Source organism: Drosophila albomicans, chromosome 2L (assembly GCF_009650485.2).
Source record: "Drosophila albomicans strain 15112-1751.03 chromosome 2L, ASM965048v2, whole genome shotgun sequence".
Classification (NCBI taxonomy): Eukaryota; Metazoa; Arthropoda; class Insecta; order Diptera; family Drosophilidae; genus Drosophila; species Drosophila albomicans.
The window spans coordinates 12,135,986-12,157,787 of record NC_047628.2 but is presented as its reverse complement, the minus strand read 5'-3'; the positions used below and the strand labels follow the sequence as shown (position 1 = coordinate 12,157,787).

The window sequence follows — 21,802 nt, the reverse complement described above, 5'->3', positions numbered from 1 at the left end:
CATACATAACATCATAATTATTTGCTATTCAAACAGATGATTTCTTATCAGCAGAGGCACGACAAGTCCTCAACTTACGCATGCTTTGCTTTGCTACATATGAAAGCTCTCGCGATGCGATATATTTGTTATACCCAAGTGCGCGAGATTATACAGCATCTGCGCAAAACTCACGCGCATATGTGCGTGTGTAATGTCTATACATCCGCTCCGGGATTGCGCTGTCCACCAAAAAAAGCTTCTTGTGCTTGGGATGCGAGTGTTGGCAGTCATCGTTAACTCGTCGGAGGAGTCAGTCGTTCATCTTGAAAACGCAACGCGCGAGTGAAACAACACACAGAGCACACACAACATGAATTCAATACAAATTTTATGTTTATAGATGGCAGTAGAGCCTTTCCACCAGAGGCAAATACATACATACATACATATGTACTCACATCTATACACACCTACACATGAACAATGTGCATTGCATTTTTGTGCTTCTTTTCCTGTGGTTGTGAGTGAACAAACACATCTAAAGTGACATCTCGAAATTGAATTTTAAGCTCACGTCGCGAAATCAATGAGAAGAAAAAAACACCGGCAACGTCAAAGTGCAGCTTAATAATTTACATTATTTAAACGGCATCGCATTGGAAATTAATTTTAAAATTAAGCTGGGTAAATATAACATTTAATGATAGTTTGTATGAGCTAAATCTCAATGTATACGAATGTCATGCGCCAAATTTTTGTTTGTATTATTATTATTATTATTATGAATATATTTGATAAGAATTATGATAACAGCATTTTGATTATCATATTGTCACATGCGATGCATAACTAATTATTATAACGGTTCCTGCACAAACATTTCGCTCTCTCTATCGTTCTCTTTTGGTATCGCTGCGCTCTTTCAGTTTGCTCTCTTTGCTAAGAGCGGAAATAATTGTGGGAACTCTGTATTTACGAGTGCTTATTATTATTATTATTTGTAGTATAATCACAATGAGGCGCGACAAGTTAGCGTGTAATAAGAACACGCATTCTAGTTCTTCTGTTTGGACTCGCAGGCAAAGCATGCTTATGTTGATTTTGTATGGGTGTGAGTGTGTATGTATATATGCGTGTATGTATTTCTATTTGCCTCTTTTGACATTTTAAAACATTTTGCAACTGATTGCAAATCAATTCCCACCGTGCAGCATAAAATCAAGGAAACTGATTCTATACAGATTTATTTGCGCAGGAAACAGTTCAATTTTTAATGACATTCTAAATCTATTGGAAAAAGCTGCCTGAAATAGCGATAAATTTGTTATGGAAATGCCACAAAAAGAAAATTTACAATAGATTCGAAAATAAAGAGAAAATGGCAAATGCCAAAATGGCGAAGCAACTAAACGATATTCAGAGGTTTTGTATGTGATTCGTTCAGTTTAGTTTGATCGTTGTTAACCCTTTATAATATAATAGAGTAATAATTGAGAAGTCAATATATTTTTTTTAATGACTGTTTCGCTGTTTAAATAACGACAATTTATTAGAAAGCTGAATGTAATGCAGAAAAGTAGGCAACACTTTTCATCATTATTACATATTTACTTATCCAACTGTAGATCAACCAACAGATCATGTTTAATAAGCAGGAATAGGTTTTATTTAATTATTTTAGTATTACCTTATTCACTTTATCTAATGATATATTTTTTTATTACAGCATAATATATTGCAGAAGCTAAGCTTGAACATTATTCAGAGTTAGTGACAGCTAACAAGATGGTTTGGACAGCACAGAAGAAGAAGCACCAAACATTATTATTATTTAACATTATAGTTGTTGTTATTTTGTGCGCGTCTTCGGCAAGTGCCACAGGTAAGCCACAATGTATTTATGTAATTGAAAGATAATTTGCTTTATTGCCCTGTGTGGGCGTCACGTGTTGACCGTTGCTTGCTCTACTCCTTCCTCGCTCTCCCTCTCGCTCACGCTGTCTGAATAAATGGCTTGGCTGGCTTACCTCTCACTATATTATTCATGCCATGCTATCTCCTTTGCCCGTCTCCTTTATGCACGGCTATTTGTTGGTCCAATTTGATCGAGTGCAACAGATAGCGATGTGTGTGGGAGCAAAGCTCTCAGCTCACAAGTGCAAGCAAGTCGGCAATAGATAACCGATGAAGCTTGATAAAAAAAGGAGATAGCATGTTGAATGCTAAACTGCGAGTACTCTGCGACTTGTGTTCAGGGTATTTGCTAATTCGAGACATTTTCTATGCAGACTTGGGGCAAACAAATGTGATTCAGCGCTGATGAAAGGAATTTGACGCCCGTGTTTGTTGAGTTCTCGTTCAGGCAATTATCTCAAACTCCCGACACGCCGCCTATACAAATAGCCACCCTTTTTTTTACAGCTGCCTCTTTTTTTATGTTGCTTTAAGATTGCTACAGCGATAGCGCCTTTGTGTCACAAAGTGTAAACGTGATAAACGCTATGATTTCGTATCTAAATTAATCGCAAATTCGCTTTCATTTTATCTTTTCGCAGAGATATCAAATTATTACGAGACACAAGGACCAAGTTTCTCTGTGGAGCCGCCAAGTAGGATAGAATTCATGAACACTGTGGGCAACACTGTCAATTGCATTGCCCATGGCAACCCTGTACCCAATATACAGTGGCTGGACAAGGAGAATAATCCCATTACATCGATATCAAAGGTGAGCTTAATACTGTAATTGGTATTTTTATACCACATTACACTGATATCGAAGCAAATCGATAATCACGATGATCACGATGAATAACGATCTAATGGGATGTCTTGTAATGTTTTCGCAGGTTCGTCATATCCTGGCCAACAGTTCCTTGCACTTCCCGCCATTTGCTGCGGAGGAGTTTCGACAGGATGTTCACTGGTCGGTCTATCGCTGCATAGCCTCCAACAGCATGGGAAGCATCATCTCCAGGGATGTGATTGTTAAAGCAGGTACGTTGATTAAGAAATTCTCTTGCGTATTCTTTGCATTTGGGCACACTGTGCTATGGATAATGCCTGGAATGTGGCCAGGTTTCAATCAGCCCGTTTCCTTTCTATATATATATGTATATGTGTTTGCGTGTGTGTCTATCGGATGTACATTTTGCGGATCTTATATGAGTCTCCGATGGGTGTTTATGTGACCTACTGTTTTCATCTAACGGGTTTGCCACAGCCCAAAAACACGAAGCAATTATACGGGCATATGTTCCAACACACACACATACACATATATAAACCTGCACATATGTAAGCCAATTCGTGTGTGTCTGTGTGTGTGTGTGTGTGTGTAGTTTGTGTGGTCATGTATGTACTTGTGTATGTAAATACACTGTGCTCTACGCTTAACAATGAAGTTGCCATAGCAGGCAGTTGGGCGCATGACCAAATCTTCTGCATTCGCAGTCGTACAGTGGGCCACATACGTCGCTTATAGCTTCATATTCGCATACTGACAAAATATTGCAGTTTTGATTACGTGTTTCGTTGTAACGAGCAACTACCAATAACATTGTTTGGTTTTTTTTATACCCTTTATTTGAAAGCTAGATGGGTATTAGTGGCATTCGAAAATGTATGCAAAAAATTTGAATTATTTCATGGTCAGCAATAGCTTTGCTTTGTCTGTTTAAGATTTAGTTACATTTTTCTCAAATATGCAGAAGATCGGGTGGCTCGACGTCGAGCATGCTTAGCCCATCAGTTTTTGCTCACTTTTCAACGGCTTCGACCCCACGTTGCAGTGGTAACAAATGCAGTTTTTTGGTATGGCTGTTATTGATGCTTACACTGGACATGGAAAATGGACATGGACATAGAGAGCAATGGAGAAATACAGATGGAGTTATAGTTGGAGATGGAGACTGGCTGGCTTGCAGTTAGAATATTTTTTGCATAGCACTTTGTATTGGATTATTTGTATGCACTTCTACTTTTTTGGCTTTCTAGTTTAGGTTTTGGGTTTTTTTTTGTTTACAATACCCCGAAATTACATAAATAGTAAATATATATGTGCATGTATATGTGCTACAAACATATATTCATAAGAATGCGTTAACAAACTGTGCATACATTTGCAATGGCAAAATTGCACGGTGAATGCAATTATTATGGCAAAACCCAGTCCAATTAGGCCAAGTCCAATTCCAATTGAAGCAACGAGCGCTCAAAGCTTAAAAGAACTGGAGATAACACAAATTTGCATTGTTCTTTGTGTGTGTGAGAAGAGCTCAAGTTGAATTTGAATTTGTGAAGGGATTTTATTTAGGCGGATAGAGATAGGTAGAGTATCTGCAATTCGAGCTGGTGAGGGTTTGTTATTTTTGCAACCTGAACGGTTTGTGTTGATGGACTTTTAATTAAAAAATATGTTCATCCTCTGTGTTGTTTTTTGGGGCGCCAGTGGTTTATCAGCACTACGAACCGGAGGTACAAAATCCGGGCGGATTTATTGGCAGTAACGTGCTGATTAAATGCAATATTCCGTCGTTCGTCAAGGAGTACGTCACAGTGACCTCTTGGCTGCAGGAGCCCAACTTTAACATCTATCCATCACTAGAGGGCGGTAAGTTTTGCAGCACATACGTAAATCATAAATTATGATGTATATTGTATACATTTATTGTTTATTTCTACTCGTTCAAAGATGGCAAAAATCATATGCTACCCACAGGAGAACTTTTAATATATAACATCACCAAGAATGACTCACAAAAGATTTATCGTTGTCGCACACATCATAAATTAACACAGGACTCCATAGTCAGCAGCAATGCGGGGAAAATTCAATTAACTGGTAAGTTGAGATCAAAAATTTATATTTTGTATGATTACAAGTTGAATATGTCGGTGTATTTGGTATTTTTACAATAAACAATGGCTACGCAGACATGGCAGACATTTTCTACGCTCCTTATCTAAGCTAAAAGTTTTCATAACTATAGCAAAATCAACACAAAAGTAATTCAAGAAACAATTTTCCAAAGAGCAGAGCAGCGGAAGCAATGCTGGCGCCATCTAGTGTGGGGAAGTTGTATACATGTGGATGTGTGCGTGTTTGCATATGCTTTAAATGTGGTTGGATGCATGCATGTATGTGTGTGTACGTCTCGAGCATTCTCGACTGCAAAGTTTCTGTTTGTAAAAATGTTTGCAAAACATGTAGCCGTATTATTTTAATATTTGCTGTTTTATTGGCTTTACAGAAATGCGAGAACTGGTGCCGCCCATAATGAACGATAAAACAGTAGCGTTGACATCAAGAGTTGGGGATCCATTAGTGCTGGCGTGCGTTGCTTATGCAAATCCAAAGCCCACTTACAGGTAAGACAAGGACAACATCATATCAGTTATGTTTACAAGTTGATGACCAGGGTAACCTAACTCGCAGTTTTAATAGATAATAATTGGTATATTTATGGATTTTTTGAATAGTATATTTTGTAAATCCCTGCAATGACAATGAAGTGTGGGCGATCTTCTGTATTAATGCATGTGAAAAGAAGATTGCAATTAAGTATAAAATTGCACAGAGATATTACATAATTAACGTATTATATGTAAGTGGTTTGTGGCAGATAAATGCGAAATTTTGCAATTGCTTCTTTGCAAATTAGTGAACCTCAGCCCTGACCTTTAATAGGCACAGACTGTCTCCCCATTTTATCATCATCAGTACTCATTACTAAACGAAATGATTTAATGGGCATGGTGGTAGGTTTGGTCTTGAGGTACTTAGAAAAAAGAGTTGTGCATAATTGTTCTGTTCTTCTTCTCTTTTGGTCTGTCGTACGTGCACGTTTACTCATACCAGCGCAAACATGTTTCCCCCGGCCCCATACACATGCACATGTCGTATGTAGATGTGTGCCCAAGTGAATGTGTGTGTGTATTAAATTCAGCATGTCAATGCACTCAAGCATATCAACTGAATTTGTTTCGTTGCTTGCCTTCTTCTCTCTGTGTGTCCTTATATAGTATGTGTGTGTCCTGGGTTGGGGTTCAGTTTGAGTTGAGTTGGGCTGTGCTGGGTTGGGTCTCGTTCAGGCGGCGGCGGCGTCTCCGAGCCTGAAAGGCTATGATGATGGCCCACCTCTCTGGCAACTTCACTTAAATGATGTGGTGGTCTCCACTCCTGTACACACACACACACACGCACACAAGTTTATACACATGTGTTGCATCGTACATGTGCACATATCTGTGTATGTACTTGTATGCCCTGCTTGTACTCATATCAAACACACTCACACACCCACACACTCACATGTATCTACTCTACATACAAGCGTTTAGTCGACGAGTCGTGAACACAGAGTACAGTGAGCTCAGAACGGAAACACATTTCCAAAGTTACGGCAAATTAGAAAAAGTTACAACTCTTTACATCTTGGATTAAATGCTAGTCGAGCAATCTACATATGAGATGGGTTAATTAATTGAAATAGTGCATTGTAGATTTATTACTTTAGATACATTTTAAACCAGCAACAGTTTTACATAATTTTTTTTATTGTAATAATAATTGTAATAGCTTATTAGTTATAGTTTAGTAAATTAAATAAATTACACAAATTTTTCATGCATTTTAGAAAGATTCACAGCGAAGTTATATTAATTCAAAATAACATTGAACTTTAAATATTCACAATTTTATGCATTGCAAAATGATATTCTTTAAAATATATTAGTATACATTTTTAGTTCAAACATTAAGGACTTTCTAAAATATTTTTTTGTATTAATTAATCCTGTTATCCTATTTGTATGCAACATATTTTGTACTAATTGCATGTGGTCATGATTTATGGCGCAATAAATAGCTTTGGCCTCAGTGTGCGATGTTAGGGTTTGCTTTGTTTTATTTGCGATGTTCTCCTCTTGAATTTTTCTGCATGATGATTTTCTTGGGTTTGTGACTTTGTGGTGTGTGTTGTGTGGTATGGTGCGGTATGTTGTGGTGTGTGTGAGTGTAGTTGCATGTGTATGCTTGCATGCATGTGTTTGTATGTACTTTCCAAATACGTTCATAGACAAATACATATATATGTATGTATGATACATACGTATGCATGTAGATTCATTTATTCCTATTTATATAGAAAAAATATTTATATGTATTTTTTTTTTAATTTTCAAATGTATATACGAATTGTATTCACATACAAATTGTTCGTATATTTGAATGTTTGTGGAAATGGAAATCTGCATACGGAGAGATGCTTTTTCGTCTGCTTTTTCCGTTTCTAAATACTGTACTCAATGAACACATCTAAAAAAAATGGATAAACTATGTGCATATTGCATAACTAACAGTTCCGCCAATGTTCAAGATAGTTAGTCTCACATGATCAGTCGAGTAATTTTTTGCCTTTTCAATCCGCATCCAATTGTATGGAAGACCATTATATTAAAGTGCCAAACAGGCGGAAGGAAACCCTCTTTTATGTATGTACATCTGACCATCTGTATTTCACTCAGAGCAATAAAAACTAATCCTTAGGTTGTACGTAGTTTAAGTTGGTTTCAGAACTTGACCACACCCTTTTTGAAACTTTAATTTTAAATACAAACAACTAGAAGAAGAATTTAAATAGAATTTTAATTTAATTTAATTAGTAACAACATTCTGAACGATTTCTGCAAATTTCATTAAGACATGCTCATGAACTTGTAATAAATTTAGCAGAGAATAACTCAACGACATTACAAGAGTATTTTTGCATGATAAACTAATTAATTATTATTATTTTTAGATGGCATACAACTCGATCGAGTACAGAGGAATCTATGCAGCATATGCTGGCTACAGGACGCGCTAAAATCAAGGATGGTACTCTAATCATTTCGGCTGTGTCGAAGACAGACAACGGCTTGTTCTTCTGTACTGTCACCAATTCCGAAGGCAGCGAGACACTGGAGGTGGAACTGTCTGTTTCGTCACCATTGACGGCCAGCGTGCAGCCACGAGTACAGACCGTGAATCTGGGCCACACTGCAGATTTAGTGAGTAAAGTGACCCAAATACTAAATGTTTTGCTCTTTGCGGACATTTCCTAATGCGTTTAGTAGATTTGCAGCACATCGGGATTCCCAAAAACACAAATATCATGGTTTAAAGATGGCAAAACGCTGCGCTCGGGCGCTCGAGTGCGTCTTCTGTCCAAGGAGCACATTCGCATCACATCCATCGTCAAGGAGGACAAGGGCATGTATCAGTGCATCATTAAGAACGATATCGAGTCAACACAAAGTTCTGCCGAACTGAGATTGGGAGGTGAGTATATGCACAGAGGGAGAAATTGCAGTTTAAGTTCAAGTCGAAAAAAATGACCTTTTGAAATATTGTTGAAGAAATTTTAATCAAAAAAAAGTGTTTATATATATTTTTCTTTGTATGACTTGACTTTCATAATTGAAATTAATAATTAAAAGCAAGAGACCAAATATTTGAACAACAATTCTAATAATTTAAATATTGATTTTCTCTTTGATTTGGTAAATGAAGCCAACAAATGAATACAAATGAATATTTAAACAGAAATTCAAGTATTTTAAAATGCGAGAATTGCATGTTTAAATTATAAGAATTGCTATTTAAAGTGAAGAGTAATTTATTAATTTACATATTCACAATTATTTTACTTGCAGAGGTGTCGCCTCAGTTGCTCTACAAGTTCATTGAGCAGACAATGCAGCCAGGACCTTCAGTTTCTTTAAAATGCAGCGCAAGCGGTAATCCTACGCCCAAAATTGTTTGGCACTTGGACGGCTTTCCGCTACCCAACGTAAGTACTTATAAAACGATTCAAAGATAAACGATTAATTTTATTTTGAATCCACAGAACGATCGTCTAATGATTGGCCAATATGTGACCACGTTCGGCGATGTCATCAGTCATGTGAATATATCAGCAGTTAAATCGGAGGATGGCGGCGATTACGAGTGCAAAGCGATTTCTCGAGCTGGCGAAGCTTCACATTCTGCTCGGCTAAATATTTATGGTAAATCAATGCATATTCAAAATTAGTATATATAATTTAATAAAATTTAAATTTTCTTTTAGGCATGCCTTATATTCGACACATGCCCAAGTTGTCGGCAGTCGCTGGAAAAGTGTTCTCCCTTAAGTGTCCCATTGCTGGCTATCCCATCGAGAGTGTTTATATCGAGAAAGGTGCGACAAATTCCAATTATAAATAGAAAAAATTCTAAACAAACTTTGTAATTATTTTAGACGGCATGCGATTGCCCATAAATATGTGACAGCGTGTTCAAAATGGAACTCTGGTAATCGACAATGTGCAACGAGCTGCCGATCAAGGAACTTACACTTGCATCGCTCGCAACAAACACAATTACACCTCGCAGCGATCCGTTGAAGTCAAAGTGCTGGGTATGTACGATGAAAATGTTTTTTTTTAAACAAAATTTTTACATCCAAAATTCATTTAATGCAAAAGAAAGAAGAAAGCTGAAAGTTTAATATAGAACATTTAATAATTTATAGAGCTTACAAATCACTCAAAACTAAAGTAAGTTAGTTATAAAACAAATGTTACGTCAAAAAAAGATATTTAATTAACAAATATTGCATCCATATTACGTATACGCATTACATTTTATTTTCTAAGTAAGCTAGTTAATACAATATAATGGGGATGATTTTTAATAAATTTAACGGGAAGAATCCACGCCAAAAATCAGAATATTAATTTAAGAAATACTAATAATAATTAAAATAATACTTTTTTTGATTACGTATACGCACACATAATTTTAATATAATATAAGTAAGCCTAACATAATTTCCACTGCACATAAGCATGCACTTGCACTTAAGTTCGCGATAATCCTTGTGTGACCTCTTAAGAGAAGATTTATGTATATCTATAAGGCCGTCTTGAGACTATGCACAATGCACGTGCTTAGATATAATATGCATTTGAATGCACGAAGCACGTTCCTCTATTTCGTTTTCCTATTTCACTTCCATTTCCACATCAGGTCTCGGTGGGGATGAAGCATAAAATAAAATGCGACAATATTATAAATTATATTCATGGTTTAATGCATGCTCTCGGCAACTGGCAATGATTATTTAAGATTATGAATAATTAAATAAATTAAGTCTAACGATTATTATTTAAATCAACAATATACTATCAATGCCAATACGAATAAGTCTACTTTAATAATAGAATAAGTATCTCAACTAGTTAAGATTTCTTTTTAGGTATATCTTTATTTTAATAAGTAAATATAACAATCATTGCCAGAGCCTTACTTTATATATATCCGTACGGTAATTCAAGATATTGCGACATATGTATAAGATTATGAATGATGTCCTTGATGCTCTAAGGATACTCTTGGGTAAATGCATTATTCATTGGCAAGAATGTTAACTGTCGTACATAATATGTCTTGACGCAACTCAACTTATAATTAATAATATGAACTTGACATAGTTTTTCACTTTTATCAACTACTTGTACTACTATAATACTATTCTACTCTAATTATAATAATTATAATATCTGCACAATTCGATCATTTACACTACTGCACTTCTCACTTGTCACTTGTATTTATATAATCGCATTTTGCATTCGGTATTCCTCACGTATTTGCACCTGCACTTGCTTTTTGGCATCCGCGCGGTATTCCTAAAAAAAAGGTTCTACAGTCGCCACAGTTGTGAGTTGTAACAGCTCCAAACCTCTGAACTGTCTCTAAAACTCTGGACTGGTTTCTAAAGAGGGCGAGTCGCAAAGCGCGGTTTAGCGTCAATTTGGCGTTTTGGGTTTTTTTCGGGATCAGTTGTACATTCTTTCAAGGCTGTGTATTTAGCAGTTGTCTTTCTCAGCAAAGTTTTGTTGATTGAATAGAAAGTATTCACGTTTTATATTTGTATTATTTAGTTTTTTGTATAATGGACAATGTTAAATCACAAAGAATGTGAAGCTTTACTGACCCAATCACAATAAATTATTGCCGTCTACCTTGCCGCTGGTGAGAATGCAGGAAAAACTTAATTTATTACTATAAAAATATGAGGAAAAAATGATGTAGATGAGAAAGCTTGTAGGATTGTAGTATCCTTAAAGAGCTATAGTATTTTTAGGCTAAGTTGCTCCGCAATTTATTTCCTTTTCTCCCATGTATCTCATAAAGCTATTCTAACTCGATTAAGCTTTCGCAATTTGAATAACTTGAATACGATGCGGGAATAATGTGTTTTCTAAACTGTGTGTTGGCTTAATTTAATAACGTTATCCATACCAAAAACAAAAAACAAACAACACTTATTTGCAAAAGTTATGGATTTGTAATTAATTGTTAAAATCGAAAAACATTCAGTTCCACCCAAGATTACACCATTCTCATTCGCACGCGATCTGAACGTCGGTGACCGCACAAGTATTCAGTGCGTTATTGGCACCGGGGACCTGCCGCTTTCATTCACTTGGCTCAAGGATGGAATACCTTTGCCACAGGCAGCCAACGTGGCCACCACGGCCACGGTCGACAGCGGTGTCAGCGGTGGGCTTAAGGGTACCGGTGGCGCTGCTGGTCTTGGTCTATTGGGTTCCGGCACCGGATCGCACTTATCGCACTTATCTTCCTCCTCGGCCTCGTCTTATGCATCGCCATCGTCAGCAAGTGAACAGCACGCTGCCCACGCAATGAATGATAATGGTCGTAGTGGTGGTGAAAGTAACGGCCAAGTGACAATTCGCCAAAATGATGATTTTACCAGCGCCCTCAGCATCACAAGTGTGACGAGAGACCAAAGTGGCACGTACACGTGTCGCGTCCAAAACGATGCCGCTACTGTAACGCACTCTGCACAGCTCAAAGTTAATGGTACTTGTAATGGCTTGACTTTTCGTTACACTCTTCTATGCAAACTATAATATGTCAATACAATGTACTATATATGGTATAGAAATTAGCTGATGTTGTTATAAATGCATGTTCTTTATTCGATTGTTAATAGTTTGTCTGCATGTTTTTTTCTTAAAATCTATATTTTTCTAAAATCTTTTTACAATTCTATATTGCACATTCCAATTTGTTTAAGTCTATTTAAATTACTAAGATTTTAAAATATTGTATTTTTATTTGCATATCTCTTGTAAGATATTTATCTTTCAAAGTCTAGCTTTACAAACTGTATATTTGTATTAACAGGATGCTGAACCCTGATAATCTACGCCATAAACAAAAGATGAAAATACTTTACAAAACTGTTCATACTCTACACAATGTTACTTTATAAGAATTGGAGTTTAACAATAAAATAAACATTGATATGAAGAGAGCTTATATCAGTTAACAGATCATAGTCAAGTAATATTTATTATATACTTTTAATTACATATAATAATTTTGATTTTTAATTTAAAATTAAATTATTTTTCTATTAATTGGAATTAATAGATGGCTTATTAGGCATTGGTTTTTAAGGCAGCAAGATGAGGGATCCGTACTTTTGAAGACCATTGAATTTAAAGTACATATTGGTTAATTACTTTGTAGCGTCAACTGTTCAATATCAAATCGCCTTAAACTTATCAAATAGATAAAAATTTGGTATATTTATTTGGAGTGTTCAATTTTATTCTTAGATTTCTTGTCTTATTAAGTAACATTGAGTCAATGAGAGTTTTCTGTTTTTATTATAAGTATACTACAGTAATTAAACATTATAAAGACATCATATAAATAATAAACTATATAAATTATATGTTAAGTCACTTGAGAGTGGCTTCATCTGTACATGAATTTATTAAAAGTTACATGAAAGTTTGTAATATTCTCCAATCAACTCTTTTAAAAGTTTTTGTTTTTCAATATTTTTATTGAAGAATAATAATAGATATAAGACCAACGAACAGACATGAAATGACATATTTATAATTTTTAATAGTCATACTTTGATTGATATTTTGATATAAGCTAATTTTTGATTTATAGTGCTTATTTAATACTTGAACCAAAAAGAGTTCTTAACGAGTGGCAAATACGCAATCACTCGTTCGTTCATCTAGAAATCGAAATCGAACTAGTTCGTTCATTTAGAAATCGAAATCGAACTAGTTGGTTCATTTAGTTGAACTGACTATTTATTTACAAATTTGAATTGAACAACGTTTTAAAACTGTATTAACGCTTTGTAGCCTTAACTTGCTCGTAAAAACCAAACATAATTTAATTGATTTTGTTATTTTCAATTGTTTAGTTCCGCCGCGTATTTCTCCTTTTGCGTTTGAAGATGAAATAACTGAAGGTATGCGAACACAAATAATGTGTTCGAGTAGCCAAGGAGACCAACCATTCAATATCACTTGGCATAGAAACAATGTGGCCATATTAAGCAATGCTCCCATGCCAAATGCCAAAACAAGTTCGGGCGCCACCATGTTGACCAAACCTGGCGAAGAGTTTTTGCCCCCGGATCCGTCGTTGACAATCAATCAGTATGCCCCATTTTCCAGCATATTATCCATACATAACGTCTCCTCATGGCACAATGGCAATTACACGTGCAGTGTGGCGAATCACGCTGGCACAGTTGAATATAGTGCCGTTCTTTCGGTTTCGGGTAAATCAAGAGTAACTATTGTTTTCTAGCAAGAGCAGCCCTTAAAAACGGCAGCCGTATTATTCTACTACCATTCACCGCATTATTGACAAATGTACCTTGCACTCTCGAACACCAATCTCACCGTAAATATTGTAGATTCTGCACTAGGAGGAAAGCGCACATAAATTTAAATTTCCATGCTCGGCTTTATCAGAAGCTGGCCAACATACAAAATATACGGAATAAGGTCATCAGTGTAACATATGTATGTTTAAATGGTTGTCTAGGACTGGAACTTATTAATAATCGCCTATTCAGAAGTTATAATGCAGGTCCATATCTAACTAATTAGGGATTTCCCACTTTTACTTTAGTTTTAACGAGTACGTTTCATATACTCTTCATTCTTAAACTTCCCCTATCTATAATGCACGTTTCAATGCCTTATAAAACATGTTTAGGAGTTCTCTAATATTTCCAGTTAAGTAAATGTATAATTTTCACTCAAAATATACTATTATTTAACCACTTTCAGGTACATAATATAATAACTATTTTTGCCGATTGAAATGATCGGATGTTTTGATGATGGTAAAAGTATTTCCTTACACCTCGATAGTAATATATAGATTTATACAAAAAATATATAAAATATGTTTTTACTTTTATAAGAAATGCTCAAAGCTGACATAAATTTTAGTAGAATTTGTAGAAATAATTGCCTTCATTCGAATCAATTCGAAGTCATTAATCAGCTTTTATTAAAGTAAATAATAGAGTAAAACTAGAAAATATATCAATATAGGCTCCTCATTAGATAGCAAACTTTGATGAAGTTCCAACCGTCCATTCATTCATTCAACTTTAATGGAGTCCAAACTTCAATTTTAACTGTAACCATATATTCAGGACAGGAATCTTGAGCACTGAGCACAATGCACACAGCACTTCTGCACAAATTTCGTTTACTAACAGCTAAGCAGTATCTCAATCGCATGTAAAGCATCAGTATCAGTATGAATATCAGTATCAGTAACAGTAACAGTATCGGGATACCTAATTCACATGACTAATGAAGATCAAAGATCAAATTGAACAACTAACAAAACTGGAATACTCCAAAAGGAATATTTACTAATCATTCGTCATAGCAGGGGGAGACAATATAGTTTTTATTTTGAAGGTCAAAAGTAGGAAATAAATTGACGGTACTAATCGAAATTCAACAGTTTACATTGCAAATAAAAGAAATGTGATATGACAAATTTTTAAGTGTTTTACAGCAAAATATGAACAATTTCGTTTTTAATAATCAAAATTATATACTTAAAAAGTAAGTTAAATTACAAGCCTTACTTTCTTACAGTCCCTAGTGCTGTTCTCATCTGATGTAAAATAATATTATTTCAATAACAATCAAAATAAATGTATATACAATAATAATGTTCTCAATAGATCAATATTGTAGTTCTAGTGTTGTTTATGCATGTTTCTTAGTTTGCATGATAGTTGAGCCTTGCAAAATTTCGAATTTAAATGGAGTTGCAGATAATAAATTGAATCTTCGAACATAAAAACCTAGTACCACCGCGATGGATCCTAAAGCCCACCGATCAAGATGCCATCTTGGGAAATGCAGTTATCGTATCGTGTAAAGCCGACGGATTTCCCCTGCCGACCATTCAGTGGAAGCAGTCTATAGGTAAACTGATCAACAATATAGATTCTTATGATATTTTATACATGTAGTTCAAAGGCTAGTAGTCCCAACTACTTATTATTTCGTAATGTATTTACTATGTTTTTGTACTCAATTTGTTTTCAATTAGGCGACACTGGGGAGTATCGTGATCTCAGCTTTGCCATGGACAATGTCAACTCACATGCAGTTTTAGTGGTGCACTCGAATGGATCGTTAATTATATCGAAAGTGAGTCGAGAGCACGAGGGTAGTTATCTATGCCAGGCCAGCAATGGCATTGGAGCTGGACTCAGCACGCTGATTAAGCTAACAGTTCACGGCAAGTCTTATATATTTTAATGATTTTTAAACAAATTAGAACTAATCTGTAATTTTTCTATAATTAGTTGGCCCATCGGTGACTGTGAGCAAAAAGCAGCTGTCAATTCGTCGCGGCGAGCGCATCACACTTCGCTGCGAGGCAAATGGCGATCAGCCCCTGGAGATCTCGTGGCGATCGAAGGCTATACGCATTGATCCCTCTTATGATATACGTTATCATATCAAGAATTCGCCGCTGGCTCGTGGCGTCTCATCGGAATTAACCATTCTGCAGACCGTGCTAACCGACAGAGGCGAATACACTTGCATCGCCAACAATGCTTACGGTCGTGATCGTAGCGTGATCCATGTCCAAGTCCAGGAGCCACCCAATTTCCCAGTCAATTTGCATGTGCGTGATTTGGGCAGCAGATCGGTTACATTGGCTTGGTCACCGAATGATCAGGATTCGGTCATTCTAGGAGGCGGAGGCGGCAATAATCGCGATTCACAGCCAATATCCAATTACATTCTGCAATACAAAAAGGCGGGAGGTGTGTATGGTGTACAATAAATAATAATTTGTATAGGAAATAATGCAAATTGTTAGAATATGATGAGAGTACCATCTTGGTATTTTGTAGTTAATAAAAATAAGTATTTTGTATTGTTACTAATTCCCTGTTCCGCTTTACTCAGATGTCTGGCATGAGCACAACAATCAGAAGCTGTTGCCTGGCGACAGAACCACAGCTCAACTAGGCTCTCTTCGGCCTGCTCAGGTCTATCACATTCGTCTATTTGCCGAGAACCATCTGGGCACAAGTGCACCCAGCGATGTGCTGTTTGTTCAAACCGATTCCGAAGTGCCCTCTGCACCGCCTCAAGATGTCACCTCAGAGCCACTGGGACCACAGCAGGTTAGTCTATGAACGATTTCCATAAACGATATCTTTACTAATATGTATATACTTCTAATTAGTTACTGATTACATGGCGTGCTCCTGTGCGCGATTCGTGGAATGGCGAGCTCTTGGGCTATACGATCTCTTACCAGAAGCAGAGCACTCCCGACAGCGTGGCGAATCACACAAAGGTTGGCAACCTCATCACCGAGGGACTCAACGATTTTCGCCTGACGGGACTGGAGAAGTATACGCAATATGGCATTACAGTCTCAGCCTACAATGTCAAAGGAGATGGACCACCGAGTGCAGTGGCTTTGGGTCACACGCTCGAGGATGTGCCGTCGGCTGCACCGCGATCTGTGACCTGCATAGCATTGACTGCTCAGAATATACAAATATCTTGGCAGTCGCCGCCAAAGGAACTGAGTCATGGCATTATTCAGGGCTACAAGCTTCTCTATGAGCCGGGACTGCTCGAGAGCGAATACAGCGTGCGGGAAACAAAGATTACGTCCGCATTAAGCACAGTGCTGCATGGTCTGCAACCATATACGAACTACAGTGTCCAGGTGCTGGCCTTCACACGAGCCGGCGAGGGCGTCTCGAGTCCTCCTGTGTCCTGCATCACCGAGGAAGCGGTGCCCGATGCGCCAGAGCTGGTTAAATCTGCCGTGAGCACCGAGACCTCAGTGATAATCAGCTGGTTGCCACCGCGGCGACTCAACGGCTTAATAACCAAATACAATGTCTATATACGCATCTTGGAAAAGGGTCAAGAACTGAAGATTCTTAAGGAAATGCTGCCCGCACACAACCGTCACTTTGAGGCCAAAGATCTCAATTTCAGAGAGACCTACGAGGCGTGGGTAACTGCATCCACCAGAGTGGGCCAGGGACCGAGCACGCCAGTGATTAAACTTGTGCCTAGCACCTCGATACCCGCTGCCATCATCTCGTTTAGTCAGACGCTGCATGTCAACTGGAAGTCAGACATTAAGTTGCCCTGCGTTTTTGTGGGCAATCCCAAGGCTAGTGCCGAATGGAAGATCCTCAACAACCGAGGCAAGAAACAGTTCCCGCTGGAGGTGAGCAACGATAACACGCTCAGTCTGCGCAACATTCAGCGCAGCCACGAGGGCAACTATTCGTGTGTGGCCCGTAATCCCACAGGCTCCGATCACATTGTCTATCAGCTCTATGTGCAGGGTAAGTAGTTGAGGACTTGCAAAGTTAGTATTGAATATCATAAATCGATGGAGATTCGCGCTTACTAAAGTTGTATCTTAACTAAAATCAAATTTTCTTTATGAAAAACAGTGAAAATTTGTAAATGAAGTTATTGGTTTCAAATTTCTATTATTATTCTTAATCTTTAAACTAATTTGATTATTTTTCTAGTGCCACCTGCTGCTCCGATTGTATCGGTGAACTCGGTGCAAAAGAATTCGGTGTCCATTCAATGGCGAGTCGACGATATTGGCGGCTCACCCATCAAGGGCTACACTTTGACCTACAGACGTGACTCGTCCGACTGGGAGGAGATTCAAATTGATCGTCGAGTCACCTCCTATATGCTGGAAGATCTGCAGTGTGGCACCCAGTACAAGTTCACTATGAATACTTACAATAAGATTGGTTCCAGCGCCGCAAGCTCAACAGTCTCAGCTCAGACAAAAGGTAAGTTTATTGGTGGACTCAAAAGTTAACAACTTAACTCATTGCATTGCTTTGCAGGCAACAAACCATTTGCACCGCAGAAGCACAGTTTCCTCCGCTCCAACACCACGTCAGTGATCCTGGATCTATCCTCGTGGCAGGATGGCGGTTGTCCCATTCTTCACTACAGCATCGAGTTTAAGCGCTACAAATCTTCGAGTGATTGGATAATTGTTTCCAATAAAATCGAGACCAACGTGAGTACTTCAAGTACGTAATTTTTTTACCTCCTAATTATATAATATTTTACGTTTTGTAGACTCGCTATATCATCGGGGATTTGGAGCCGGGAACCGCTTACAATTTGCGCGTGACGGCAAACAACAATGCTGGTTCAACCACAAAGGAATTCTACTTTGAAACACAAAACCTGATCGGATTTAGCGGTGGTTTGGGCAACGATGAGATGCCCGATGATCAGCAAACTGTGTTTAGCGATGCTCATCTGATTGCCGTGATTATCTCATCGATATTTGGCACAATCTTGGCATTAATTGGCGCATTCATATGCTTCAAGAACTGTGAGGAATTAGCATATGGATAATGATAAAAATTGTATTAAATATTTGTACGTTCATTCGTAGATCCACGCACTTTGTTCACCCGCAATCTTGATTCACTGAGACCGCAGAATGGTGGGAGCGATGGCAAGGATATTCAGAGTCGAGAGCACTTTTATGGTACAGTACGAAAATCTTGCCAGCAATCTCCGCCTGAATCGGTGGCTGGCCTTGAGCGTATACCAGAGTACTCAGAAGATATCTATCCTTACGCCACATTCCATTTGCCAGAACATGAAAACCAAACTGGAAATATTCCTTTAAACTACACAGGAAGTTCCACCAAATACGATGACAGCACCCTCTGCAGCTCCGGCGTGAAAGGGAAACGCAGCACGACAACGAGTGTGGGCGGAGGCAACTCCAATGCGAATCTGACCAGCATGATGGTTGGATCACCCGATGATGGCAATCACTTGAACACGACCGACAAGCGACATAAGCGACGTTCGAAGATCATCAAATCGGAATCGGAGGAATACGATAGTCTCAATAGTGACAGTGAATTAAGCGGGGAAAGAGAACGCATGCGTGATGATAACAGTTACTTGGAGGATGAGGAAGTATCAGGTAAGCTCGATAATAAACCATATTAATATCAACTATATATGTGCCCAATCTATTCTCAGCTCATAACAAGAAGATGCGCAACAGTGGAGGGAATAGTAAGGATAGGTCTTCTGTATTTAGCAGACCTCAACTGCATAGTAAGTTAGTACCTAATCTTAGTCTCATCAACATTATTATTTCCCATGAAAATCAATAAGGCAAACAGAGAGAGAAAAATTCAATTCATTTACATAAATAATTGTACTATAAATATGCTGAAGCTTAAGCAATAGAATTTTAATTGCAGTAACAAAAATCTTGCTTAATCTAAATTATTATTTTGTTTTATGAAAATGTAATCATACTTTGTTTGAATTATAATTTTTCTCTCTGTGTTCTTGCTTATACTTTACTCTACGCCTAATTGTGATCCACTTTTGCAGCATCTTGGACCCCGTTCCCATCGACTACCGGCTCTTTGAGCCGACCGCAAAGCAACAGCGCAAATCAACGCATTCTGGCGATGCCCAGCGGAAAGCTCTCGCAATTGCATCTACCAAAGATGCAGCCAAATGTGCAGATCTGTCCCGAAGTGTATCCGGTCGTCAGCGATACAAAAGTGCCGATAATAATGCCAACAGCGGCACCCTTAATCGCGATTGTGGGGAAGCCAACAAGGGCATCACCCGACCAATTGCACAGCCGGGGGCATATATTGAAAAACTAAAGCCGCAGAGAAATGCCGATCAACATGGTTGTATTTCGTCGATAACATGCTACAACAAGGGCTACGGTGATAAGAATGCCAAATTAATTAATCGAGGAGGAGGAGGAGGATCAACAGGAGGTGGAGATCAACTAGAGCTAATCGGTTCACATCGTCACATCTATAGCATTGAGCCCATGGAACTGATGGCCATGGAGTCGCTGAGCAACTCCGAGACCTTGGCCATGGGCAGTACTATGATGGATAACAATCAATATCAAATGGAAAACAGCTTGGAAAATATATCCAATTGCAGCGATCACATTCTCAACGAAAAGCACGTTAGTCCGCCATCGGCGTTTATCGATAGAATTGGACAAATTTGAAAAGTTGAACAATAGAACGAACATTATTGTTAGCAATAGCAAAAGGAATATTTAGTCATTTAGATGTATGTATGTATTTATCTTGTATATTGCAAGGTTTCCTTCAGATTCGACAATTCATTTGATGCTTCAAGTTGCCCTTAGACTGAAATGTTCCTTGATCAGAACTTTAAGTCGATCTACTAAGAGTATTATACATACACTGCCTAATACAAAATGAACGAAGATCAATTGTCACACTGAATTCAAGATCAATTAAACTTCAATTTCACAATTGCATATATTTTGTAGTGTTCAAAGGAATATCAAATGATCAACTACTTGCATTTAGACTTAAGATAGACAATTATTGTGCGATCACCTTTACAGTGGTTAGTCAGTTTGGGGATTAAAGATATTATTATTATTAATACTATTATTATGATGATATAATTGGATTATAAATTTACTTAATTCATAAACGAATAGCTATAGGCATAGAATTTGCTAACTGTCTAATTGGTGTACGAGTGCAAATCGAGACGAGTCGAGCATTTCGAGTTCATAATTGTTGCATTTACTTGCAAGCATTTTTGGGGGACAGGTAATTTGGATCAATGTCAATATAGTATAATTAGACTGAAGCACCAATGCTATCGATTCAAGAATATTAATGAACATATAATGATATCAATATCTTAACATACTCGTAACTTAGATAACTGACATTCTTAAAATTAATATAAACATTAACAAAAACAACGTAGCATTAACAGTAACTCGTGCTAACATTTAAGTATACACTAGTTTTATACTGTTACAAGCAATTATTGCAATTTTAAATAACATATTCATATATTATATTAATTCATCATTACGACAAATACTTATTATAGCGACTCGCGACAAATAGACCGTTATATATTGTATGTACATACATAACATACATTCATATGTATCTATGTGGAGATATGCATGTATTGTGTAAAACGTATGTTATAAGAAATCTTACATATGCTAAGCATGAATGATGTATGTGTATTCGTTTTAAGATATTTTAAACTCAAGCTCAATTTGTACTGTCAATTGAAATAGGAAATTAAAAGGATGTTGTGTAAAAATTTATAAAGTTCGCCATTTTTATTTTATTTTCGAAAATGAACATTCGTTGTCATAGCACAATTCTGACAAATCGGCAGTCAATATCGATTTGCATTTAACTCAATTCCTACAATTTTTTACAAGGGTAAGTATAGCAACGGAAGAAAAATTGCAAATCTTCAAGTAAAATACCAGGCGAACATAAGTTCGTAGCAAGTAATAATACAGAAAATCAATTGCACCACGTGGTCATGCTTTGAGAGAATCATAAAG

At 37.2% G+C, this 21,802-nt stretch overlaps 1 protein-coding gene across 1 annotated transcript; it reads left to right on the top strand.

Annotated features, from left to right (window-relative positions):
- The first annotated feature begins 191 nt into the window (after positions 1-191).
- Positions 192-21,566, top strand: LOC117564522 (cell adhesion molecule Dscam2-like). The gene is given in 26 exon segments (XM_034243342.2): positions 192-666; positions 1,709-1,864; positions 2,538-2,710; positions 2,832-2,979; positions 4,433-4,594; positions 4,676-4,825; positions 5,235-5,352; positions 7,785-8,034; positions 8,101-8,305; positions 8,680-8,816; positions 8,874-9,033; positions 9,096-9,206; positions 9,267-9,425; positions 11,393-11,899; positions 15,205-15,324; positions 15,452-15,643; positions 15,711-16,178; positions 16,324-16,544; positions 16,607-17,738; positions 17,931-18,209; positions 18,267-18,445; positions 18,508-18,769; positions 18,833-18,928; positions 19,040-19,378; positions 19,438-19,519; positions 19,801-21,566. Coding segments are annotated over 25 exon segments (6,396 nt in total). The 5' UTR covers positions 192-666; positions 1,709-1,767; the 3' UTR covers positions 20,450-21,566.
- The last annotated feature ends 236 nt before the right edge of the window (positions 21,567-21,802 follow it).